Consider the following 27,659-nt stretch of genomic DNA (forward strand, 5'->3'; position numbering starts at 1 on the left):
TAAGTGACACTTTTTGGGGACCACTGCCACCAATACAGTAATCAGTGCTAAAAAAATGCACCGATTACTGTATTAATTGACACTGGCAGGGAAGTGGTTAACACCAGGGGCTATCAAAGGGTTAAATGCGTTCCCTGTTTGTGCTTTCTTACTGTGGGGGGAGTGGATACACTGGAGGAAAAGAAAGATCGCGATTCAACTTAGCTGAAACACAAGATCTCTCTTTTGCTCCCTGACAGAGCAGCAGTGTTCCTTGTTTACATAGGCAAACCGCTGCTCTGTTGTCAGGGCTGGGCTCAGCCCTTCCTTCACTGAGCTGCTCACTCAGCCAATTGCTAGCTCCTATCTCTCCACAGTTACTCAGCTGTTGATGATATCCTGCTGGTCAGTCCTGCCTACTTAAGCCGTTCAGTCCAGAGGAGCTCTGCCCTCGCCTTGGTCAACATCACAGAAACTATCTCCTGCAATCCTGTTCAAGACTTGTTGTGATGACATCCCTTCTGGCTCCAGATCCTGCTTGCTGTTCCACTACATTGATCCCTGACTCCTGACTTGGCTGACTTTCCGTTCCGGTTACTGAACTCTAGGTATGTTTTGACTACGTTTGTTCTTTTTATTTTTATTATTAAACAAGTGTGATTTAACTGTACTTCTGTCTCGGCCTGATTTCATGGTTTCTGACACCTGTCTCTCCTGTGAACGATCGGCAGGTTATGGTGGCCATCACGGCCACTGGACCCGTTGATTGGCTCCCACTTTGTCCAATCACAGCGGGAGTGGGGCTGCCGCCCTGCCGCAGTATATGTACAGTGGCCGGTCTGGAAGCGGTTAAAAAAAAACAGTATTTTTGCTTTCACGTGATTTGATGATGGATGTCAGCAGAGCTTCACCCTTATTCACTAAGCTCTGGGGAAAATAAATAAATCAACCCGGTGTGTCGCTTTAAAGTTGTGCCTGAGACTTCGAATAAAATCCAGAAATCAAATAGTATTTTTCTCTTTATCCTTTCACAAAATCCTTTCTTGACCAAACACAATGAAGGTAATTGGATCTAAGAAAATACTAAAGCTGAAAACATACAACTAGGAAAAAACAATATATGTAGGCATGGTATACCTTTCCAAATGGCATGATGTACTGTTCCACATGGGCACCTTCAACTTTCTGGGGTGTTTCACTGTCATCGGCTATAATGATGGTTACTGTAGGGTAAAATTTCCTGATGCTGTCTATTAGATCCTGCAGCTTGTCATATCGAAGAAACGTTTTGGTTGCTATGGTGACGAAGGCGCTAATGTTGTATTTTGCTGTGGAAAAAAAACACTATTGAAAGTTTTGTTTGAAAAGTATAACTATTCAAATATTTCTAGCCACACATTGTTACAGATTAATATTTTGATATAATCAACCCCTCTAATCTCTGACAATCTTCAACTTTTTCTCATTTTGCCTATAATAGTTTTGGATTGACCCTGCAGATGCTTAGGGAAGTTCTCTGACATTGAAAATTGTGTCCCGCCTCTTATGTCCTGCAGACTGTCCAATCAGGCAGACACAAACGCACGAAGAGGAAAGTGGCAAAGGAAAGTGTCCTCCCAGTCATTCTGGGAGTGAAGCCAACTATGTCATGTATCCTAAGCAGGGCCATCTTTAATATTGATTGGACCCTGAGCAAAAAATTTCTCCCCCCCCCCCCCCCCCCCATGCAATTTCGCTCTCCACATGCTCTGAGACATACAATAAATAGCAGCTAGACTTAAAGTCAGTTTACTGTATCAGATCAGACAGCAATTGGTTACCAGCGGTTATAGCATATCATTACTGCTTACTGACTGGTTGCTAGAGGTTACAGCACACATTACTGCTCACTGATTGGTTGCTAGAGGTTACAGCACATTATCTCCTCAGTGCAGGAGGGCATGATCTACATATGAATGCCACCTTTATTTATATCAATACCGCCGGCCGCAGCTATTTATTTATGAATGCCACCGCTATTACATATGAATGCGGGTTATTTACATGTAAATACAGGGTCTGCAGGTGAGTCATTTGTACACAACAATAAGGCAGACCTGAGCAGCATTAGTACCAGCACTTCACACTGAGATATTGGGACACAGCACATGACTAAAACTTCAGAGGACAAGATAATTTAAACTGGTATAGTTGGCAAGTATGAGGCAGCTGCTTTGGGCCTCACAACAATGACCCTTTTGCCCTGCCTTAAAGATGGTCCTGATCCTAAGGGTAGCCAAGAGCCCCAGCCAGGACCCAAAGTGTAAGCCCTTGTACACACGGTCGGCCATTCCCACGGAAAATATCCGATCGGACTATGTTGTCGGATAATCCGACCGTGTGTGGGCTCCATCGGACTGTTTCCGTCGGAATATCCGACCGACAAAGTTTTAGAGCTGGGCTGTAAAATTTTCCGACAATATGATCTGATCGGACTTTGTCCGATCGTTTTTAGAGAATTCCAATCGGACAAAGTGCCACGCATGCTCAGATCACATTCCTAGACCAAAGCTATTGGCTACTAGCCTGAACGTAGTCCCGTCGTAACAAAATAACATCATCACGTTCTGAACATTGGATTTTCCGAAACAACTTTGTCCGACCGTGTGTATGCAACACCAGTTTCGGACAAAATCCATCAGACAAAATCCGATGGATTTGGTTGTCGGAATGTCCGACCGTGTGTACAAGGGCTAAGAGTTTTTTTTTTTTAAGTACAATGCCCTGCAGAAAAGAAAAAAAAAGCACTTATGTCTGGGTAATCTGTGCTTCTTAGTGATTGGATACATTGATGTATGATCCGCCCTTAAAGTGACTCTTCTGTACAACATTGTTTATGGGAATGGTTTTAAACATGCATTTGTACAGATTAGACGTTTTATACCCCAAAGACTGGAAACACCATTTTTGGGAAACTCTGCAAAATACTATGGAGGCCAAAGCCTTGGTATAGGTTGTAGTTTAATAAAAGCGGCTCCCTGCTAAGTCCAATACTCACCTTTATCCTTTATCCAGTGATTTTCTGCATGGGTGCTTTTCATCTAGCACATGCATGACGCAGCTCCATGAATTCCTATGGTGAGAGCTGTACTCTGCAGGACCCCAGGAAGGAAGCTTCAGGCTATGCAGTGAAGAATGCTGAATTGACAGCAAAAGTATCGGAGCAGGTTTGCTATATTCAGCAGAAGAGCGACATTCATTAAAGGACAACTTATATCAAAGGTACGTTTGTCTTTTGAGCAAGAATCAGTGTAAAATACCAATTGCCAAAAGCAACAGCTGGCCAGTTGGGAAGTGGGAGGGGCGGGCCACGTTTAAAGTGGTTGTAAACATAAAATTTGAACAAAGCATATACTGTATCTCACAAAAGTGAGTACACCCCTCACATTTTTGTAAATATTTTATTCTATCTTTTCATGTGACAACACTAAAGAAATGACACTTTAAAGAAATGACACTTTACTACAAGATAAAGTAGTGAGTGTACAGCTTGTATAACAGTGTAAATTTGCTGTCCCCTCAAAATAACTCAATACACAGCCATTAATGTCTAAACCGCTGGCAACAAAAGTGAGTACACCCCTAATTGAAAATGTCCAAATTGGGCCCAATTAGGCATTTTCCACCCCGGTGTCATGTGACTCATTAGTGTTACAAGGTCTCAGGTGTGAATGGGGAGCAGGTGTGTTAAATTTGGTGTTATCGCTCATACTGGTCACTGGAAGTTCAGCATGGCACCTCATGGCAAAGAACTCTCTGAGGATCTGAAAAAAAGAATTGTTGCTCTACATATGTATATCTATGGGCTTCCGCGCTCTATGAAAAATGGGGAAAGGTGGATGAAAAAGAAGCAGCAATCACTGTATGAGTTGACTCTCAATGTATAGATTAAAATAAAGTGGGGGTGTGTGCGCTTAACTTTTAAAACCAAAAATATGAAAGAGGAAAAGAACACCCTAAATAGCAACCAGGTGTAAATGTACACAAAATTTGTGAACCAACACAAATAATTAAATATACATGAAAAGTGACTTAGTGCATAATTTAAATGGAATTTTGCTGCATGCAAGAAAAACGCATATATCTGTGTAAAAATGACATAAATAATTCAAATAAAATTCAAATAGCAGCGAATAAGTGAATTATATGAAAATAGCAGCAAATGGTGAAATACGATGTGATATAAACCATATAAGTGGATCACAGTGACATCAGTGCATCAAACTAAAGTGTCCCATATAGGATACAAACATGCAACTCAAATGATCGCAAAAAAAGTTTTTAAAGTGCAATGTGCCAAAAGAGACGATCCTCTGGTGATGATCCGTGCCAGTAGTGCTAGCGCTAGGTAATTACCTCCCCGCTGCAAGATAAGCAGCGAAAAAAATCACACAGGGCAACCAGGTAGCAGAGGATGATCCAGAGGATGGCTGTACTGCAGATTCTTGGAAATAACACAAATGCCTCCAATTTCTCCGTTAGTGGTAGATGATCAACAGGCTCAAGGGGATAAACCAGAAAAATCCGCCATGGTGTAGTAATTTCAACACAAAGTTTTATTAAAAATAAAATATCTACTCACAGGGGAAATGTAAACAGTACACAGCAGACCGCCGAGCGTCTTGCCCAGATGTAAACGTCACTTCCGGTTCCTACGCGTTACGTCATCAATAAGACTTCAACTGGGATCAGTTGCTCTACATAAATACGGCATAGACTATAAGAAGATTGCCAAGACCTTGAAACTGAGCTGCAGCATGGTGGCCAAGACCATACAGCGGTTTAACAGGACAGGTTCCACTCAGAACAAGCCTCACCATGGTCAACCAAAGAAGTTGAGTGCACGTGCTCAGCGTCATATCCAGAGGTTGTCTTTGGGAAATAGGTGTATGAGTGCTGCCAACATTGCTGCAGAGGTTGAAGGGGGGTGGGGGATCAGCCTGTCAGTGCTCATACCATACGCCGCACACTGCATCAAATTGGTCTGCATGGCTGTCATCCCAGAAGACAGCCTCTTCTAAAGATGATGCACAAGAAAGCCCTCAAACCGTTTGCTGAAGACAAGCAGACTAAGAACATGGATTACTGGAACCATGTCCTGTGCTCCGATGAGACCAAGATAAACGTATTTAGTTCAGATGCTGTCAAGCGCGTGTGGCGGCAACCAGGTGAGGAGTACAAAGACAAGTGTGTCTTGCTACAGTCAAGCATGGTGGTGGGAGTGTCATGGTCTGGGGCTGCTTGAGTGCTCCCGGCACTGGGGAGTGCTATGAATGCCAACATGTACTGTGACATACTGAAGCAGAACATGATCCCCCCCTTCGAAGACTAGGACACAGGGCAGTATTACAACATGTTAATGACCCCAATCCCTCCTCCAAGAAGACCACTGCCTTGCTAAAGAAGCTGAGGGTAAAGGTGATGGACTGGCCAAGCATGTCTCCAGACCAAAGCCCTATTGAGCACCTGTGGGGCATCCTCAAACAGAAGATGGAGGAGCGCAAGGTCTCTAACATCCACCAGCTCTGTGACGTCATCATGGAGGAGTGGAAGAGGACTTCAGTGGCAACCTGTGAAGCTCTTGTGAACTTCACGCCCAAGAGGGTTAAGGCAGTGCTGGAAAATAATGGTGGCCACACAAAATATTGACAGTGTACTCACTTTTGTTGCCAGCGGTTTAGACATTAATTTCTGTGTGATGAGTTATTTTGAGGGGACAGCAAATTTACACTGTTATACAAGCTGTACACTCAATACTTTACATTGTAGCAAAGTGTCATTTCTTCAGTGTTGTCACAAGAAAAGATATAATAAAATATTTACAAAAATGTGAGGGGTGTACTCACTTCACAAATACTGTGATTCTATAGCGTTTACTTGCCTCTCTACAACGCACTAATGCCGCGTACACACAAATCGCACATTCCGTCAACAAAATCCATGGGATTTTTTCCGACGGATGTTGGCTCAAACTTGTCTTGCATACACATGGTCACATAATGTTGTCAGAAATTGCAAACCTCAAGAACACGATAATGTACAACACGTATGACGAGCCGCGAAAATTGAAGTTCAATAGCCAGTGCGGCTCTTCTGCTTGATTCCAATGAGCATGTGTGGAACTTTGTGTGTCGGAATTGTGTACACACAATCGGAATTTCCGACAACATATTTTGTTGTCAGAAAATTTGAGATTCAGATCTCAAATTTTGTGCGTCGGAAATTCTGATGGAAAATGTCCGATGGAGCCCACACACGGTCAGAATTTCCAACAACAAGCTCCCATCAAACATTTTCCGTCGGAAAATCCGACCGTGTGTACAGGGCATTAGTGTTATTTCTCTCTGCCACCTAGTTCAGGGATCTACAAACTATGGCGGAATTACACATCCCATGAGGCATTTTAAAACTTTGACATTCACAGATATAACTAGACATGATGGGAATTGTAGTTCCTGAACAACTAGAGGGCTGTAGTTTGGAGACCCCTGATCTAATTCCTCTGTTATTAGAACGAGTCACGTCTAACAAGTTTTCCTGACACCAAGAGAAAAATGGTGCCAGAGGAGGGACTTCTAGCTGATTGAGAGCCTCAGTTCTGTTCATGTGTTCTGTGTGTAGGGGGGTGTGTCCCTTCCCACCAATCAGCTCTCAGAGCTCTTGCACTGTATGTAACTGCAGCCCCCCTCCCTGCTTTGTGAGCCTGTGAAGAATCGTTTTAATCTTTGCGTTTTACAAGGATGTATAGGACAAATGACTGAAGATAAACAGGTACAACTTATGTATTATTATTCACAATTTATATAGTGCCAACAGTTTATGCAGCACTTTACAATGTAGAGGGGGGACAGCACAATTACAGTACAGTTCAATACAGAAGGGCCCTGCTTGTAGAGCTTACATTCTAAAGGGGTGGTAGTACAAAAGATAATAGATGCAGGGTATGATTTGATGGGGGTGGCTCGGGGACGATGTAGGATGATTTGTTTCACCTCTCTGTATCACTTGAGGCCAGCCACTTCACTGGGTATAAGTAAGGGTTTACAAACACTTAACCACTTTAATACCCTGTCATAGTAAAATTACGTCCTTGCCTTTTAGAGGGGACCAGTCATCTCTATGACCCGGAAATAAACAAAGCCATGATCGTGGCTGTCAGCATGAGGTTGATGAATTTTTTTCCCAATCTCCTGCTTTCCAGCCTGGAGGAGAGATGTGGGTTTTATTGACCCCACATCTCTCCATAAAGAGGACCTTTCACATAGATTCCTATTACAAGGGATGTTTACATTCCATGTAATAGGAATAAAACTGAAAAAAAAAAAAAGTAAAAAAAGTATAAAAATAAAAAAAATGAAGTAAAAAAAAGCACCCTTGTCCCCGGTAGCTTGCACTCAGAAGGGAATGCACACGCAAGTTCCGCCCATATGTAAACACTGCTAAAGCCACATGTGAGGTATCACCGCGTGTGTTAGAGCTTGTGCAACAATTCTAGCACTAGATCTCCTCTGTAACTCTAAACAGATAACCTGTAAAAAAAATTAAAGCGTCCCCTATGGAGATTTTTAAGTAATGAAAAAATCTGCCATAGCCACTCACTGTATCACTCGGCCCTGCCCCTGCCGCGCCGTGTCATTGGTTGTGATTGACAGCAGTGCGAGCTAATGGCTGCACTGCTTTCAATCCATCCACTCTAGCCAATGAACGGCCAGGCTGAGTGGCGAAGAGGATGTCGGAGGCGAGCGCGGGACTTTTGAGGGGTCAGGTAAGTAAAACCGGGGGGCTGGCACTGTTTTTTACACCTTAATGCATAGAATGCATTAAGGTGAAAAAATGTTTACCTTCACAACCCCTTTAAACTCTTTTCAGATTAGATTCAATCAAACAGTGTTGATCATCCAGGGCAGAATTATTGATCGTGCTTCACTGAGGTACTTTGTTAATGAATGCGATTGTATTTCGATCAATCAGATTATGAGATTATTTGATCAAAACAGAGGTGCTAAAAGATAATTTACAACCATAATTTTCAACTATAGATTGAAATCCACTTCTCTGCGTGTGTCATATCAATTGAATGGGTTGTCCCCTCTACATCGATTATTTCCATTGGGAGGGATCAATTCTAAAGGAAATGGATCATTTCTAAATACGGTAAGTGTATGGCTACCAGAGAGTGTCTTTAAACATGCAGCTTTCACTGTGTGTGTTTTGGGAGTATGTGTTTGGGTGTGATCTTACAGCTGTATCAGGAATTCCTCCTGTAGGCCAAGAATATTCTTTCACTGCATAACAAGTTTTTCAAGGGCTAATGGATGCCTATTTACTAAAACTGCTGACAGGCAAGGTTTTTCTAACAGAAGAGAACCTATAAATGCTGTATGCACAGCTCAGACCACATTTACCGCCCCCCACTGCGTATCGTGGTAATGTGACTCTTGTGTGCATGCATGGAAGAGATGTTGTCCCAGCCCGGCCATTCAAGTGGCCAAAGATGGAAAAGACCCTATCGGTCTCTTCAGCCATAAAACCTTCCTCTGGCCTGTACATTGGACTGCACATAAGCAGCTCATGGTACATTACGCCACCCACTCTGTACCCTGTACCCTGGGAGTTGACGTCATCACAGCCTGGCCATTCAAGGATGGAAGTGCCCATGCACTTGCAGCACAGACCCGGAGGGCTTCTTTTGACAGGTAATTCATAATGTACTAGTATGTGGTGTATACTAGCACATTATTGCATAAAGTAGTGGGACGCCTGTAGAAAAAAAAAAAAAAAAGCTTATACTTAAATATCTCTTTAATATCTCTATAATCTATTTTTAATAACGTTGCCTTTTACTGCTTTTGTTCCTCCATGTGACTTCCTCTGTGAGCTCTCAAACCTCTCCTTTTCCCTGATAGTTCCATTTGTTTGGAATGAACAGTGCGTGTTACGTTCGATCGTGTGCACTCTACTCTGTGCACACTACACACCTGTACACACCGGAGAGGGCGGCTACATTCCTACACCCTCATATGCCCTGTACACACAGTCAAATTTTTCAGACGGAAAAGGTCCGATCATATTATGTTGTCGGAAAATCCAATCATGTGTGGGCTCTATCAGACTTTTTCTGTCGGATTTTCTAACGCACAAAGTTTGAGAGCAGAATCTAAAGACTATCCGGCGGACTTAGTCTGGCGGACTTTCCGCCGGACTGTCTGCCAGACTTTCCGAACGAGCTACTTGCCCACACACAGTACTTTTGCAGCGGACTAATACGGCGTACTAAGTCCGCCGGACTATCCGCCGTACTTTTGAAATGAACGGACTTGCCCACACACGCGGAGAAAAGTCCGCTCATTTTGAGCACGTCTCCAGGTAGCTGGGGCCAGCGAAGGAGGCGTCGCTGGCCCCGTCACTTGGTATGGACTTAAAGGGGAATCCCTATGCCGAAAAATCGGCGTGGGGGACCCCCCTAGGTCCATATCAGACCCTTATCCGAGCGCGCTACCCGGCCGGCCAGGAAAGGGGGTGGGGACGAGCGAGCGCCCCCCCCCAAGCCATACCAGGCCGCGTGCCCTCAACATGGGGGGGGGGTGCCTTGGGGAAGGCGCGGCCCCCCACCCCAAAGCACCTTGTCCCCATATTGATGAGGACAAGGGCCTCTTCCCGAGAACCCTGGCCGTGGGTTGTCGGGGGTCTGCGAGCGGGGGGCTTATCGGAATCCATGAGCCCCCCTTTAATAAGGGGGCCCCCAGATCCCGGCCCCCCACCCTATGTGAATGAGTATGGGGTACAATGTACCCCTACCCATTCACCTGTAAAAAAAAGTAAAAAAAACACAACACACAAGGGTTAAAATAGTTTATTGCACAGCTCCGGGGGTCTTCTTCCGTCTTCGGGGGTCTTCTCGCCGGACTCCTCCGCTATCTTCTGCTATCTCTTCTACTAGCGGAGGAGCCCGGCTTTCTTCTTCGCCACCCTCTTCTGCCGACTTCGGGGGTCTTGTCCCCCTCTTCGGTTCTTCTTGCCGGGCCACCGTGCCTTCTTCTAGCTCTTTTACAAGCGGTGGCCCGGTCTTCTGTCGCCGCTGTCTTCTGGCCTTCTGTTCTTCTCTTCTGTTCTTCTCTTCTGGAGATGTTGCCTCGTCGCTGTCTCCGGTCACAATGACAGGGACGCGGCGTGCGGCGACTTATATAGGGACATCCCGGATGATGTCCCCGCCCATTATGATGTCACAGTCCCAGCATCCTCTGGCACCCCCCCATGATGAAGGCACGCGGCCTGGTACGGCTCGGGGGGGGGGGGGGGGCGCTCGCTCGTCCCCACCCCCTTTCCTGGCCAGCCGGGTAGCGTGCTCAGATAAGGGTCTGATATGGACCTAGGGGGGGACCTCCATGCCGATTTTTCGGCCTAGGGATTCCCCTTTAAGTCCATACCAGGTGACGGGGCCAGCGACGCCTCCTTCGCTGGCCCCAACCTGGAGACGCGCTCAAAATGAGCTGACTTTTCTCCGGGCAGGAAAAGTCTGCTCATTTCAAAAGTACGGCGGACTGGCACACACACGGCCGTATTGTCCGCCGAAATGCGAGTCCAGTGCACAGATTGGAGTGCAAAAATACTTTCTTAGTCCGCCGGACTTTTGGGTAAAAAAAGTCCGCCGGAGCCTACACACGGGCGGATTGTCCGGCGGACTTGAGTTTGCCGGACTTTTCCACTGGATTGTTTGATCGTGTGTACAAGGCATTCGGCTTTTTCCCTATTTTCCCCTGGTGATCTGGCCACTAACACAAATCCTGAATTAGAGTGTCTCTACTCTGGATGAAGGTGCACAGGGAGCACAGCAGACAGCAGAATTGTTAGTCTAAGGGGTGGGCAGTGTCATATGTATTAGCAGATTTAAACACACTAACATATGTTTCTCTTGAGATAAAGGCCTTGCATGAATAAATAAAAGCTGCTCATTTTAATCACCACTGCCAGTGTTAAAGTAAAACTGCAGGCCAAACATAGGATAGACTAAGGGAAAGTTATAACTCCTGTCAGTTTATTTATTGCCATCTGTGTCCCATTGGGGAGATTTCCCTTTCACTTCCTGTCCTTAGCCAAACAGGAAGTGAGAGGAAATCCCTGCAAATTAAATGAATCCCTTGGGGACCCCCAGGTCACTGGAACTAGTGTTCCCATTGGAAGATTCACCCTCTATTACTTTTCTGGGGGCAACCCATATTTTGGGATTTTCTTTTACTTTCACTGATAACAGTAAACAGGACCAATATAGAGAGGGTGAATCTCCCTAACGGAGGCACAGACAGCAATAAAAACTGACAGGTGTTCTAATCCCTCTGCACTATGTTCAAAACTAAAAAATAAATTTTGTTTTTAGTTATATTTAAGTGGTTTGTCTCATTTATGTAAACTGATACATTCTTCTGGAGCACTTGAGCTTTTGAAAAACAAAAGCTTTGCTGGCTGTATCACCAGATGAAAAAGTGACTGTAAAGTCTTGGTAAAAAAATAAAATAAATAACAAACATGTCATACTTAACGGCTCTGTTGCAGTGGATTTGCACAGAACACCCCAGATCCTCCTCTTCTCGGGTCCCTCTTCGGCTCTCCTGGCCCCTCCCTCCTATCAAGTGCCCCCACAGCAATCAGCTTGCTATGGGGGCACCCGAGCTGAGCTGTAGCTCCATGTGTCCATTCAGACACAGAGCTGCCGTTCGGCCCCACCCCCTCCCCCCTTGATTGACTCACTGACTTTGATTGACAGCCAGCTGCGGAGCCAATGGTGCCGCTGCTGTATCTCAGCCAATCAGGAGGTGAATCCCGGACAACCGAGGGAATCCTGGACATCGCTAGACAGGGATGGGGCTCAGGTAAGTATTAGGGGGGTGTCGGGAAGCTGCTACACACAGAAGGCTTTTTATGTTAATGCATAGAATGCATTAAGATAACATTTTTCCATCGCAACCCCTTTAACCTACTTGCCGACCGCTGCATGACGATATATGTCGGTACAATGGCAGCAGTGGGCAAATGGGTGTACCTGTACATCCCCTTTAAGACCCGGGGACACCAGGCACGTGCGCGCGAGTGCCCGCTGCGTACATCGTGACCATGCCCGCGGGACCAGCGGACAGCGCAATCATGTCATGGAGCCTCAGAACGGGGAAGTGCCTATGTAAACAATGCATTTCCCCGTTCTACCTTGTGACATGACAGAGAGCTACTGCTCCCTGTCATCATGATTGCTGTCATGTGACTTGAAGCCCATCCCCCCAACAGTTAGAATCACTCCCTAGTACACACACAACCCTTTCATCATCCCCTAGTGGTTAACCCCTTCACTGCCAGTGTCATTTACAAAGTAATTAGTGAGTTTGTATAGCACTGATCGCTGTATAAATGACAATGGTCCAAAAATAGTTTCAAAAGTGTCCGATGTGTCCGCCATAATGTCACAGTCCCGATAACAATTGCAGATCACCACCATTACTAGTAAAAAAAAAAAAAAAAGAAAAAGAAAAATGCCATAAAACTATCCCCTATTTTGTATACACTATAACTTTTGCGCAAACCAATCAATATACACTTATTGTGATTCTTATTTTTTTTTTACCAAAAAAATTTAGAAGAATACATATCGGCCTAAACTGAGGAAAAAATGTTTTTTATATATTTTTTGGGGGATATTTATTATAGCAAAAAGTAAAAAATAATGTGTTATTTTTCAAAATCGTCGCTCTTTTTTTGTTTATAGCGCAAAAAATAAAAACCGCAGAGGTGATCAAATACCACCAAAAGAAAGTTATATTTGTGGGAAAAAAAAGAACGTCAATTTTGTTTGGGTGCAATGTCGCATAACCGTGCAATTGTCAGTTAAAGTGATGCAATGCGAATCGCAAAAAGTGCTCTGGTTAGGAAGGGGGTAAAATCCTCCGGGGTTGAAGTGGTTAAAGAAAGAAAGCCTAAAAAAGAAAGCAGCCATCCTTAAAATTGGTAAGCTGCAATATAATAAATGATTTATTTTGTGTTTGATTCCTCTTTAATAAAGCACCGCCATATAATAAGGTCTTCCCCCTTAAGTCCATACCAGGTGACGGGCCCAGCAACGTGTCAATCTCGTCGCCGAAGGCAGCGACATTGACGTCCTTCGCTAGTCCCGGCTACCTCAAAATTAACGGGCATTACAGTATATTTTATCAGCTTACTTAAAAAAAAAAAAAAAAGATATAGAATTGGGGTATTTTATGTATTACGGTATGTAAGTAAGAACATTACTTGTACAGAGAATTTGAACATTGCATCTGTAAGTTTTAGATGAATGGAATGTTGCAATCCCAGATGAATAAATACGCTCTTGTGGTTGAATTGCTGACACTCCGGATGCCACACGTGGTCACTGGTCACAAGAACAGTGATGTAGGCAATTCTTAGGAACTGGGACTAATAACTCGATTATGCTTTCTCAGTATTACTGTAGTTTAGGGAAAACTGTCAGGCTGCTACTCCCTGCTTATAGCTTTGTGTATGTCACTAGTCAGGGGAATTAAAAGCAATTTTCTACTTAAGATACAAAGTGGATTACAGGCCTTACATTAAAATTAATTGGATAGAGACTTTTAAAATCCATTCCGAGTCACCCATCCCCATTTGTTCCCACAATGCACTCATCATTTCCTGAATCTTTCCAAATAACTATAGACTGTATAGATGACAAAATGATACGTTTCAAAATGAAAACGAATGAATTGGTTAATCCAGTAGAAATCGTCCCTGTCCTGTGCTGATGCAACAATTTACTGTCTATTTCATAATGACACATTTGTTGAAGAAGTAATAGAACAATTATAACTGCTACATGAGACATTGTGATATCTAGCATTAAAGAGGAAGTAAACTCTCCCACTCTGATGCTTCTTTTTATTTAGTCCATTATAAGTAATTATCAGACTATAGCCACTGTAATCCAGCCCAAATCGCATATTACTTTTTTTGAAAGAAACTTTAAAAAACTTGTTTCCAGTGGTTAGGAAGCGCCATCTTAAGTATTCTTTTCTGAGTCCACAGTGTAGTGTATTTCCGCCCTTACATTGAGCACTTTCTGTACTGTTAACCAAGCCTCCTTCTCAATCCAAAGTTTCTATAGCAACCCTGCTTCCCTGTTTATAGCTGACTTGTTTTATTTCATAGTATTTACTTGTGCCAATTGTCCAATGTTTGCCTGTATCAGTCTTATCAGCTTAAGCTGATAAGACTGCAGTAATGGCCAGGTTTACACTGCATGTGATGTTACATGGTCACATGGGGTGTAGGAGGAAGCTTTGAGTGATTCTGCAGCCTCCTGGGTTATCAGTGTTGTGCCGTAGGAAGTCCTGATAACAGATAGACAAGCACATAGAGAGTGTGCCATAAATCAGGGGAGATCTGGGCAAGCTCAGTGATGTCATTCTAAAGAACAAAAAGGATTACAACAATACTAAGCAAGTAAGTGTCTACAAGCAGTGTTCTTTAGCATTTTTTATGCTGATTTACATGGGACAAAGTTGTGGGGGAGAGTTTACAACCACTTTAAAGCAGAACTCCGGGTGGAGAAAGGTCAGGTCCCCTGCCCTGATAGACAATACAGAGCTGTGAAGCAGAGCTGGAAAAATCTCAGGGCTGGACAGATAAAAACAAAAATCCTTTGGTAGGTTGAGGATCTGGCTGTGCTGTCTAACAGAGATGCATAAATTCGAAAACTCCAGAATCACATACTCAACGAGGTGCTGGGAACTTTTAAACTTCCATGTGTAGTCAGATGAAGGAATATTTGAAACAAGTTTAACCGCTACCGGACCGCCCCATGTAGATTGTAGATATGCTGCAGCACTGTACGTGATTTTGTGCAGGAGGTCTAAAAAGCATGTGCACGCCGCCGGCGCAGCGGGAACCATTCAGCGGGTCCTCTGCCAGGACCCGCCGATCACTTTGAGAAGAGACAGAACTACGGTCTTTATGTATGTAAACAAGGCAAACCGACATTCTGCCAGAGGGGAGGATGGAGATCTTGTGTTTCTGCTAAGCAGAAACATGGATCTCTGTCTTCTCTCAGTCAATACACACCCCTCCACACAGTTCGAAAGCACTCCCTAGGGCCATACTTAACCCTTTGATCACTCCTGGTGTTAACCCCTTCCCTGCCAGTGTTATTAGTACAGTTAAAGTGCATTTTTTTTTTAGCACTGATCACTGTATTGGGGTCGCTGGTCCCCAAAAGGTGTCAGTTAGGTGTCTGATTTTTCCGCCGCAATGTTGCAGCACGCTTAAAATTTGATCGCCACCATTACTAGTAAAGAAAAATAAATTAATAAAAATTCCATAAATATATGCTACAGTTTGTAGACGCTACAACTTTTGTACTTTTGTGCAAACCAATCAATACACGCTCATTGTGATTTTTTATTTTTTTTTACCAAAAATATGTAGCAGAATACATATTGGCCTAAATTGATGAATAAAATAGATTTTTTAAATTTATTTTAATGGGTATGTTTTATAGCAGAATTTTGTTTTCAAAATTGTCTGTCTTTTTTTGTTTATAGTGCAAAAGGTGATCAAATCCCACCAAAAGAAAGCTCTATTTGTGGTGAAAAAAGGACATCAATTTTATTTGAGTACATCATCGCATGACCGCGCAATTGTTAGCTAAAAAAATGGAGTGCCTTATTGCAAAAAAATGTCCTAGTCCTGAAGAGGGGTAAACCTTCTGGAGCTGAAGTGGTTAACCAATTCCCGACCGGCGTGCGCCGATGTACGTCGGCAGAATGGCAGGGGCAGGCATATTGGTGTACAGGTATCCATTTCTATATGTCACCCTGCCATCGCGTGTGCGCTGCCGGCGGTGCACTCGCATGCTGGTCGGGACCCCCGTGAGTCCGGTCATGGGTTACACAGACTCGATCACTGCGGGGATACCCGCAATCGTCTCACGGGGAGGCTGAACGGGGAGATGCCGTTGTAAACAGCCTCTCCCCGTTCTGCCTAGCAACTAGTGACGGTGATCTCTGCTCCATGTAATTGGAGCAGAGATCAGTGTTCACTAACACAAAGCCCAGCCCCCCACAGTTAGTAATACGCCCCTAGGAACACTTAACCCCTACACTGCCACCCCCTGGTAAACCCCTTTACTGCCAGTGTATAGCACTGATTGCTGTATAAATGACAATGGTCCCAAAAATGTGTCAAAAATGTCCGATGTGTCCGCAGTCACAATAAAAATCGCTGATCGCCACCATTACTAGTAAAAAAAAAAATTATTAATAAAAATGCCATAAAACTATCCCCTATTTTGTAAACGCTAAACTTTTGCGCAAACCAATCAATATTTGCTTATTGTGATTTTTTACCAAAAATATGTAGAAGAATACATATCGGCCTTTATTATAACAAAAATTAAAAAATAATGCGTTTTTTTCAAAATTGTCACTCTATTTTTGTTTATAGCGCAAAAAATAAAAACCGCAGGGGTGATCAAATACCACCAAAAGAAAGCTCTATTTGTGGGAAAAAAAGGACATCAATTTTGTTTGGGAGCCACGTCGCACAACCGCGCAATTGTTGGTTAAAGCGACGCAGTGCTGAATCGCAAAAAGTGGTCTGGTCTTAAGCCAGCAAAATGGTCCAGTCTGAAAGTGGTTAAAAGCTCTATCAAGGTGCCTCCAATACAGCAAGGCTTGCCTCAATGGGCATGCGACAGCTCACCCCATAAAAACACAGAAATGAGGGGCAGACCAAACTGAAAAAATTCAAGATAAATTTTAATATTGGTAAAACAATTTTTTTTTTTATTTGTATACGACTTTTTACCAATAAATAAAATCATCTTTAAAGATGACATCTGACAAATATCTATATTGTTCCTTAACAAAAGATAATGCTTATGTATGCATTAACTTTCTTATATGAAGGTACTTACAGTTACTATTTCCAGCGTCAAACAGTTTAGGAACCATGGGATGGCGGACCTTGATGGTAAACGATGCCGTGTGTCCGATTGTCTGAAACTGAACTGAAAAGTAAAAGCATAAAAATCTCTAAGAGGGTTTATAGTAAGCTGTGAAGTAATGGGGAAGACATAATAACTGGGGAAATTTATTTAAAGGAGTTGTATGGACACAGCATGCATTTTCATTTTCTATCAGCATATATAACTATACAAACAATAGTTCATTTTGACAATCCAACATAAAGCATACTTGAAAAATCTCCTTTCATGTTCTGCCTGTCTGATGGTAATCTCTTTCCACAGCTTCCTGCATTTCCTGCATACTTGGCAGCCTCTCCGCGGCTGTTTACTTTTAAAGCACTTGTAAGAAAAAAAAAATGTAAAAAAATAAAAAAAAACCTGTAAGGCAAAGGCATAATGAGCTAGTATGCACAGCAATACTAGCTCATTATGAAATACTTACCTCTGAATGAAGCCCACGTATCAGAGCCCGGTCCACGCCGAGGGAGCTGACATTTTCCCCTTAGCGTGTCTTCCGGGTTCGCGGCTCTGGAGCTGTAAGTGGCCGGAGACACGATGACGTCACTCCCGCGTATGCGTGCAGGAGTCTTCTTCCCGGCAAGGTCCGGCAGACACTTCAGCCAGGCATTCACAGCCCATGCGCTGCTGATGTCAGCAGCTGCATGCAAAATGAATATCTCCTAAATCATACAGTTTTAGGAGATATTAATTGTACCTACAGGTAAGCCTTCTTAAAAATAAAAATAAATAAAAATGGGTATACAACCACTTTAAATTCTAAAGACTACATACCCTATGGTACCTTGCTGCCTGCAAGCAGTAATCCAGAAAAACTATGTCTAATGCCACGTACACACAACCGGCCTTTGACAGCAAAGGTCCGACAGAGCGAATCCGTCGGACAATTCGATCGTGTGTGGGCTCCGCTGTCCAAAAATCTGACGGACTTCAGAAATAGAACATGTTTCAATTCTTTTCGCCGGAACTCCGACAGACTCAGTTCCTATCGAGAAATCCGCTCGTGTGTATGCTACGGTAGTCCGACGGATGAAAACCGGCAGCTATTGGCTACTGGCTATGAACTTCCTTATTCTAGTCCGGTCGTACGTCATCGCGTTCGAATCCGTCGGACTTTGGTGTGATTGTGTGTGGCCAAGTCCGTTCATTCGGAAAGTCCGTCAGAACTCTGCCGAAAGTCCGTCGTGTGTATGTGGCATTACAGGTTTGCAGTAATCCTCTTTCTTGTGTTCTTTAATGGCGTGCCTATGTAGATTCATTCTTTTTTGTAAATTAACACCCTGTCTGGCCAATTTAACATTCCTGATGGTACTTAAATGAGGTACACCACATTACTGGAGGTGCAGCTCGATTGGTGCAGATTCTGCTGCAGCTCCCAATTAGAACAAGAATCACAACGTGCATACAACCTGACTTAATTATTAAAAGGGTTTATTCTGAATGAAATTAAACTATAAGGCCCCTTTCACACTAATGGAGTCTTCCAGTAGTTCTGTCTGCTGAGCAGGGCATCTCTCCGCTGATCAGGCGAATGACAGGTCCGAGCCCGCTGATGTAGAGCGGACACAGACACAGCCCGCTGTCCTCTATGGACTGTCGGAGGGAAACAGACCTCAGGCCATTTCCATCTCACTGTCATCTGATCCAACAGATGGATGGGGAATGGATGCAAAATGCAAAAAACACTAAAACTGCATAGGTGTGAATCCAGCCTTATAGGTGACTAGGATCAGCTGATCTGAGTTCTGATACTCTTTATCTTATCTCTCCCACAGCATAGAGAAGGTGAAGACATGCCATCAATGACATTGAAGACTCTTAGATTGTAAGCTCGCAGGAGCAGGGCCCCGCTAACACTCTTGCTTTGAATTGTACTGTTTATGTATTATCCCCCTTTTTTATATTGTAAAGCGATGTGCAAACTGTTGGCGCTATATAAATCCTGTATAATAATAATAATAATAATAATAATATCTCCGACACTGATATGACAGGGTAGTAGACTCAAGTTAGCGTCCAGGAGAAGTGGTTAGAAATGAGGGCTTAATCCTGTGCTCCCTTTTCCATAACCCTATCATTTCATATGATCTAAAACCAAAATTTTATTTTTAACAAAATGTTATTGCGGTCTGCGTCTTCTGTGAGGTGATGGCAATTCACTAACCACTATTACAGGTGTTCTGTCAAAACAACCAACTCATCAAAATCTCCAACCACATCACTTCCTGTGACTTTCCAGCATCAGTAATTGCAGATTTGGAGGAGTTTGCTGTTTTGCTATAATAAGCAGAAATTTTATTCTGCCCGCTAGTAACCAACATGGCTGCCTCCAAGGCAGCGACAACTTTTTCCTCCTTAGCCGCTGTTCTGTCAAATCAGCCAAGTCGTCATGTACCGTAGTATATACGCTGCGGGTGTTGTGTCAAAACAGCCAACTCGTTGAAATCTCCATTTACCAAAAGTGACATGGTTGGAGAGTCCGACGAGTTAGCTATTTTGACAGAACACCGGTAGTAGCAATCCAAAACTTTGAGCTGTCACCAGAACAGAAATAAAAAGGAAGCCTTCCAATGGGGAAACTTGTTTCAGTTACAAGTGTGTAAGAGAGGATTTCCTCACTCTGAGAGGTTGTCATTTGCTTCCTGTTGAGTCTATAGGACAGAAGGTGAAGGGAAAGATCCTTAATAGGACGAGGACAACAAAAAAAAAAAAAAAAAAAAAGCTGACAGAGGTGTTACACTTCCATACTCTGTCTAAAACGAAAAATTAATTTGGCTTTAGCTATACTTTAAATCCTCAAGAGAGCCCTCAAAACACTATTCTACTGCACACTGACATTAGCTATCCTTTACAGGCAGGCCCCATACCAAAATCATGATGTGCTGAGTCCTTGGCTGCTTCAAAGTATGATGACCACACAACAAAACCCTCATATTACATATGACACCAATAATACGTATTATGAAAATTGGTTAAACTGACCAATCCAAACACTACCGCATGGAAACCAAAGAGTTTCATTCTTGTCTTTCGAGTAACAATACAAGTTCCAAACAGCCATGCAATTTACTTACCAATGTCTGCTGTATTTGGATGAAAAATGGTGTTGGTATATGAGATAAGCTGGAGCTGGCGATTCAAATTATCCAGAAGATGGCTTGATAGCGTGATCTTTTTTTCACTCGCTCCTTTTATTGTTACACCATCTACCTCTGCAGCTACATTAAACGTCCCAATTGTACCTGAAAGACTCACCTGCAGACACAAAGCAAACACTGTCTATATTGCCAGGCATGCTGTACATCGAACAATACATGGAACAAAGAATGAAATGAGACCAATCATTTTGGAACTCTGCCTGTGTAAATAAAGCTGCCATGCTGTTTTTTCACCTATTGAATTATGACTAATCTTAGCAAGTGTCTGTGAAATGAGACCCAAGCATAAAAACGTTACATACTCTTTTCCATTTAATACACATGGATGACTACTGGGCCTGATGTACAAAAACTACATTGAACATGGCAAACACTTAAGCCTCGTACACACGATTAGATTGTTGGTTAACAACCGAAGGGCGTTGGCCCAAACTTGTGCTGCATACACACGGCACACAATTGTTGATCAACCATCACAAACGTAGTGATGTATTACAAGGTTTTTCAGCTCCTTAGCACCACCCTTTGGGCTCCTTCTGCTAGTTTTGAGTTAGTAGAAGTTTGGTGAGTGTTAATTCGCACTTTTCAGTTCGCGCTTTTCATTGAGTCCTTTTTATTTAGTTTCTGAACGGCCGTTCGTCAACCAGACATGTTGTGGAATCGGAGGAGATAACGTGTTATTTATTATTGGCCTTGGAGTTATTGCTTTGACATTTTTTTTGGTTGAATAATGATTTGATTTGGCATATCTTCTATATTTGTGGATGCATAGAATGCACTTTTTGGTTAAGTTCTATTGGCTGATAGCATGTCTAATTTTATTTGTTTTCTTTTTTTAATGCACAATAAAAAAAATTTGTAGAATAATACTTGGCTATGTGTATTACTTCAAATGACAGTTTGGGAGTAGGCAGTTACATTTAAAAAAAATACAATGTAAAACTAACAAGGGACACCAACATAGTTGTATCGTTGATCTTAAAAACTACAGGATAAGAGTCGGTTCATACAGGGGGGGACTCGTCAGGTGACTTAGCCGCCTGACAAGTCGCATCCCGTTCTGTACTATGGAACCGTTTTAATAGGAGCGACTCAAGTCGCTCTGATTTAGAAAAAGGTTTCTGTACTACTTTTGGGGCGACTTCAGGCGACTTGCATTGAGTTCTATACAGAAGTCATTTTGCAAGCCGCCGCTGAAGTCAGATGCCGGTCGTCTGAGGCAGTCGCGCTGCAAGTTGTGCTGGCTCAGTGTGAACCGACTCTAATGGTGTTGTGGTAACTTGCCCAAATAAAAATAAAAAAAAGCATAATAATATTATTCTTGATATCACTAGAAAAAAAAAGCCTTTGAAAATGTGTTTGCAATAACTCCATCAGTATCCCCAGTGTTGACTAGTATTTATGATTATGTGCATATACCTCAATCATTGTAGTAGTATGGACATATACATATCTAGATCTGAGAGATTTTGTACAAAAGAGGTAGTTCAATCCGCAATACAAATTTATTTAAAGGGTTACATAATATATACAAATTACACACCAGACAGTATTTATAGCACAATGTACAGTGTAGGTCCCCTGGCTTACATGATATTTACAAATTACTCACAGAACCATATTTACAATACAATATAAGGTGCAAGTTTAGAGTATAGCCCCATACACACTATCAGATTGTCTGCTGATTTTTTCCTTCAGGTTTACCAAAAACATGTAGTAGAAGGGCCTGCCTGATTGCATACACATTGAAACCCCTAAGGTTTGACCTCATATTATATGGTTTTGGTAAATCTGATGGAAAAAATCAGCAGACATTCTGATAGTGTGTATGGGGCTTTAGATTACCTGTTAACTTCAGGTCAGCCCATGGTGACTGCCGTGTGCTCCCACCCTAGAGAGCGTTAGCTTGCTCACAAAGCATTATACCCCCCCCCCCCCCTACTTTCTGTAGTGTGGCTAATATAGTTCTCCCTAATTGGTCACTGTACCTAGTAAATGTATATTGGGAACAACCTGATTGGATGAGTCAAAGAAAGCTGTTGTTTACTTCCCAGGTGAGATGTTATCAGGGAAAACAAAAGGCCAAGCTTTGAAGTTGAACTAATTACAGTAACACCAACACAACACTCAATATGTTAAATATATATTTCCCTCTAACTGAAATATATTTCTAATTACAATATTGTACAGGTATTAATGGAGATTTCACATAAACTCATAAGGCTACACCTAGCAAAGCAGCTTCATTATTATCCCATTAAAGAAGAAGAGAATTGTGCGCTGCATTTGGAGATTTCATAATTTGCCACGTCATGAATGTTAATTCTCCATTACGAACGCTAGTTTACAAGACCGACCGCTTCTGGCTCGTCCTTGCTTCCCGAGCAATGCGTGTTTGTACTTTGGACTTTTGACCGACGGACTTGTGTACACACGCTCGGAAAATCCGACAACACACATTTGTCCGCGGCAAATTTTAAAACATGTGATCCAACATTTGTCTGTGGAAAATCCGACAACAATTGTCCGATGGACACGGTCAGATTTTTAACCTCCCTGGCGGTATGATTAGTTCTGGTTTTAGGTGCTGAAAGTGGTACAATTATTTTGCATGGAAATTTGGTGTTTTATATTGTAGTCCTGTAATTCTTAGGAATAACTCTCTTAAATCTGTTCAAACCAGAGTCTAGCAGACATCCCGGGTATGATAAAGTTTATAATATAATAAATAATAATAAAAATTATTCAATAATGTAATCAAATCCAAAAACACTGAAATTTGCTCATTTGCAGAATTGTCGCTATCATTAAATTTAGTGTTTGATGACGAATTTCCCCACAAATCGCTATCGCTCAATTCTGCAAGTGATTCTAATTTATTATCACTGTTTTCTAGTTGGTCTAAAATCACTTTTGACATAAAGGGACACGTTTTGGTTGCTATGGGCAATCTCCAAATTCCAGGCAGAAAAAACAGTATTTATAATATAAAAGTGCATGCAGGACACTGCACACACCACTAGGGACAAAGGGGGTGTGTATTTTTTTTATACAGTACTGTAATCTGTAATATTACAGTACTGTGTGTGTTTTGTGTGTTTTTACTTTTTTGAATTTGGCGCCGATCTCCGCTCCCTTGCGCCGTAATGTCGCAGGGAACGGAGCTCAGCGGCATTCGGGCACTGTGTGAATCGAGCAGAGGACAGCTCGATCACACAGCGTGGAGGACATTGCTGGATCCAGGGGACAAGGTAAGTAACTTCTCCCTGTTTCCTCCCTGTATCCAGCGATGCGATCCTGAGTCTGGCTCAGGGTTACCGCTTATGGTACTGAAATCCCAGACTCGGGATCATCGCCAGGGAGGTTAATCTTAAAGATTAAAATATATTAGCTGCTAGGTGTAGGTGGCATTTTTTTTATTTTGCTCCAGGTTCTATAAAAGGTCAGAGTCCATCAACAGATAAACAGTATGTATCATGTGTCATATGTCAGCTTTCTATGGATCCATATTTTTTATATAAATTGCATCATGTGTTTCAAGATCACGAAATGTGTTTTTTAATCGTATACATTTCCATTTATGTACCTTCTATATTATTATTGCTATATATTCTTTGTAATGTGACATGCCTCACACAAAGTCCCACATGACCATTTGTTTCTGCATATACAGATATTACAGGGATGGAGGCTTGTCTCAGTTATTATGTCAGGTCACACTCTGTTTTCATGTAATAAAACATATTAGTTGCTAGGTGTAGGTGGCATTTATTTTTATTTTGCTCCAGGTTCCGTAAAAGGTCTGATTCCATCAGTCGATAATACTAGCAACAGATAAACAGGATCCAAAAGCTAAGGAAACTTAAAGAGCCATTTTAAAGTGAAACTATAGTTTGTCCATGCAGAGCAAAATGTCAAGTTTACTTTAAAGTAAAAATACACTGCATCTGAGGACCACAAACCAAAAATGCTATTTAACGCATTTTTAATATTCAAAGCAAACTTCCCCATCCATGTCTTTGTGCTTTATTTTGCTAAAAAAAAAAAATCACTTTGAAAAACACCCCCTAGCATTTCCGGCCATGGCCATCTTGAGTAAGGTCAGATGATTCATGTAGCATTTATTTCATGGAATTCATCTGCCCTTAGCTCAGGCATACAGGCAGGTGGGTGTGCTTAGCTGAGAAAACCCTTCCTTCCCTCTTGAAGACTCCTGTGACATATGATATAATTTGGCTAGACCTGGAAACCAGGAAGTAAATGAAGAAATGTGCAAAAAAAAAGTTTAAACAAGTAAATATGATATGTTTTCCTATTTATTTACTAATGCTAGCAGCATAAAGATTAAACATAGACAATGTTCATTGACAAAGTAAAGTTCCTCTTTGAGGCAAACATCCAAAATTGATTATGCTGACTTTCACACTGTTTTTCCCTGTACACACGATCGGTCCGCCGAACAAGTAGAAAGAAGAAGAAAGAAGAAGAACCCTGGAGCTGCCTAATAAACTATTTTAAAAACCTGTGCAGTGTGTTTTTTTTTTTATTGACACTTTTCCCCCAGGTGAATGGGTCCCCTTATACTTATTCACATAGGGTGGGGGGCCGGGATCTGGGGGCCCCCTTATTAAAGGGGGCTCCCGGATTCCGATAAGCCCCCCCATCCGCAGACCCCGACAACCAACGGCCAGGGTTGTTGGGAAGAGGCCATGGGGACAAGGTGCTTTGGGATGGGGGGCCCCCTTTCCCCAAAGCACCCACCCCCCATGTTGAGGGCATGTGGCCTGGAATGGCTCAAGAGGGGGGGGTGCTCGCTCGTCCCCACCCCTTTCCTGACCGCCCGGGCTGCGTGCTCGTAAAAGAGTCTGGTATGGACTTTGGGGGGACTCCCACGCCGTTTTTCGGCGTAGGGGTTACCCTTAATACCCATACCAGGTGACGGGGCTCGCAAGGTATCAATCTCGCCGATGAAGGCGGCGAGATTGACTTCTTTCTCTAGTCCCATCGTACCTGAAGTCACGTTTAAAATGAACGGACTTTAGTCCGTGTGTGGGCAAGTCATTTGGAAAGTCCGGCGGACTTCTGCCAAAAGTCCGGCGGAAAGTCAGTTTGTGTGTGGTTGTGTGTGCGCGCGCAAGTCCGCTCGTTCGGAAAGTCCGGCGGACCTCCGTGTACAGGGCATTTCTGATCGTGTGTACAGGGCATTTCTGATCTGTCTGCCCACAGCAGCCTTAAGCCCCATACACACTATCAGTTTTTCTGTTGAGTTTTTCCTTCAGGTTTACCAAAACCATGTAGTAGAAGGGCCTTGCCTGATTGCATACAAATTGAAACTCCTAAGGTTTGACCTCATATTATATTGTTTTGGTAAATCAGAAGGAAAAACTCAGCAGAAAAACTGATAGTGTGTATGGGGCTTTACTCAACATTTTTTTTTTAGCACAGAGGAATCTTTGAAATGATTTTCAAGTGTTGAGAAACTCCTGCTAAAGCCAGTTCATTGGCGGTGGTGGGAAAATGTCCCTTGTTTTGCTGGGTAGTGGAAAGAATGCCCACCGTACAGTGGTGGTCAGAATACCACTCTTATAGACAGTTAAAAAGATCATTGGTGTCATGCAGCTGGCTCTTTCACATTGCTTTGCCCTAGAACTGCGCAGGCACTAACAAATTGGAGGTCAATTAGCAACTTCTGAAGGAAACCCAGTTTGGCGCCCTGGTTGAAAAAGGCCTAGAAAATCAAAGTTATATACCTGCCACTTCTGGTTATTGGGAGTATGTGACCTGCTCTGATTCCTCCCATGTGACAACAATGGTACATGGTGATTGAGGAGCAGGTTCTCAGCCCTGTGAAGTTTCAAGATACGTCTTTGAGCTTACACAAATCATCTTCCCCTCGTTCCTCATTCCCCTGAGTGGACTGCACCACCAAGAGAAGGAAGGGTAGGCAAGTATAAGTGGCCTGCAGATCCATCTGGTGTTCTGGGTTGAATGACTCCCAGAGTATTCAACCAGGAAATCTGAGGATGTCTTGTGAGTGAAGAGTGTCATGAACCTGGCCTCTGAGGAGGCATCATCATAATACTCTGTATTCACATACAGTGGTGCCGAGAACAGTGCTGACATCTTGTTGGTAGTGCTCTCTGCACCATCGTGTACACCACCCAGGAGAAGATCTGAAAAGGAAAAGGACCCCGTGAATTTTGTGACCGCCCTTCTAGAAAAGGCAAGTATTAAAAAAAAAAGAACATTTACACAGGACTCTACAGGGGAGAGGAGGGATTGACTAGAGGCCAGGGGGATGAGCTGTAATTGGACTTTCATTTACACTGACTAAACTGAATTGGGGAAAAAACAGCACAGATGTAAACATATGCCCAACCATATAAACCTGAATGTTTAATTAACTCGTGTACGTTATCATTATATCATAAACATATTATAACATAGTTATTTTGGGTGACAAATGGATAATTTTCAGAAGTGCCTTTAAAAAGGAGGAGTACAGCCTGTTTGGCTTTACTTCTTCTGTGGGTCACAGGACTGCAGTCCATTGTGCACTCCTGGGAACCCTTTTCAGCATACTGCGGGTTGAAGCCCACTATCAGCTGACGTCACAGAGCTGGTCCAAGCTCGGGGCAAGATTGTGGCAATGGGATCAGCCCACATGTTTGGACCGGCACCTGGCTCAGCCTCTCAGCAAGCCACCGAGAGCCTGAGCTGGCCGCTCCTGCCCCCTCCACAGCCCAGCGCTCCAGTGAGTGAGGGGGGCAGAGCAGAGAGCGGTGACTGAAAGTCACCAGCTCTCTGCTCAGGGAGCCCTGAGAACCTAACGATCAGCGGTGTTTGATCGCTCAGTTCTCAGTCTTGGGATTTTAAGGATTACAATTTTGATTGCAGTTTTAGCTATACAGGTTTAATTACATGTTTGTTTGTTTTTTATACATTTATATGTTTTATACATCATTTGATCATCGTATTATAATGGACATTCTGTCACAAAGTTCTAATCACACAATCCTACTGGCCATCATAAAAAACATCCTGTAGTATTGAAGTTATAACAATTTCTAACAATACAGTTATCTAGCTCACGCTCACTTCCTGCGTGGTCACTGAAACAGGCAGTAAGTATCCTCAAGAAGTACAAAGCAGAAATGTAAAAAATAAACAGAAGTTTTAACCATTTCCTGAAAAAATAAATCTTGGTTTAGAATTGCAACGTTCACATTTGTTTTGGCATCAACTGCTATTATAACTATGTTTCACCTTCCCTATGTTCTTCACAGTGTTAATTTAAAAGTCCCCTGGTAATATATTCCTCTAACCGACATCATCTTTTCTAATATGGAGATGGGAGTAGTATATCTGGATACAGCATAGGGAAGTGTGCACACCGAGTACGATACATGTGTGCACATTCTTCTAGTTGTGTAAGGGGAGATGCCGTATGAATGGATGCCCAA

At 42.8% G+C, this 27,659-nt stretch overlaps 1 protein-coding gene across 5 annotated transcripts in view; it reads right to left on the reverse strand.

Moving 5' to 3' along the window:
• Positions 1 to 27,659, reverse strand: part of B4GALNT1 (beta-1,4-N-acetyl-galactosaminyltransferase 1) — a 213,191-nt gene that overhangs the window by 20,022 nt on the left and 165,510 nt on the right. For all 5 annotated transcript variants that reach the window (XM_077483633.1, XM_077483628.1, XM_077483630.1 and 2 more), the window contains 3 exons: positions 20,110 to 20,290; positions 16,967 to 17,059; positions 1,117 to 1,307 (listed from right to left, as the gene is read on the reverse strand). In XM_077483633.1, coding sequence (XP_077339759.1) covers positions 1,117 to 1,307; positions 16,967 to 17,059; positions 20,110 to 20,290 — 465 coding nt within the window. The remainder of the gene's footprint in view (positions 1 to 1,116; positions 1,308 to 16,966; positions 17,060 to 20,109; positions 20,291 to 27,659) is intronic.

The sequence above is a fragment of the Lithobates pipiens genome, unplaced genomic scaffold (assembly GCF_037356315.1).
Source record: "Lithobates pipiens isolate NorthernLeopardFrog02 unplaced genomic scaffold, aLitPip1_a1.2 Scaffold_16, whole genome shotgun sequence".
Lineage (NCBI taxonomy): Eukaryota > Metazoa > Chordata > Amphibia > Anura > Ranidae > Lithobates > Lithobates pipiens.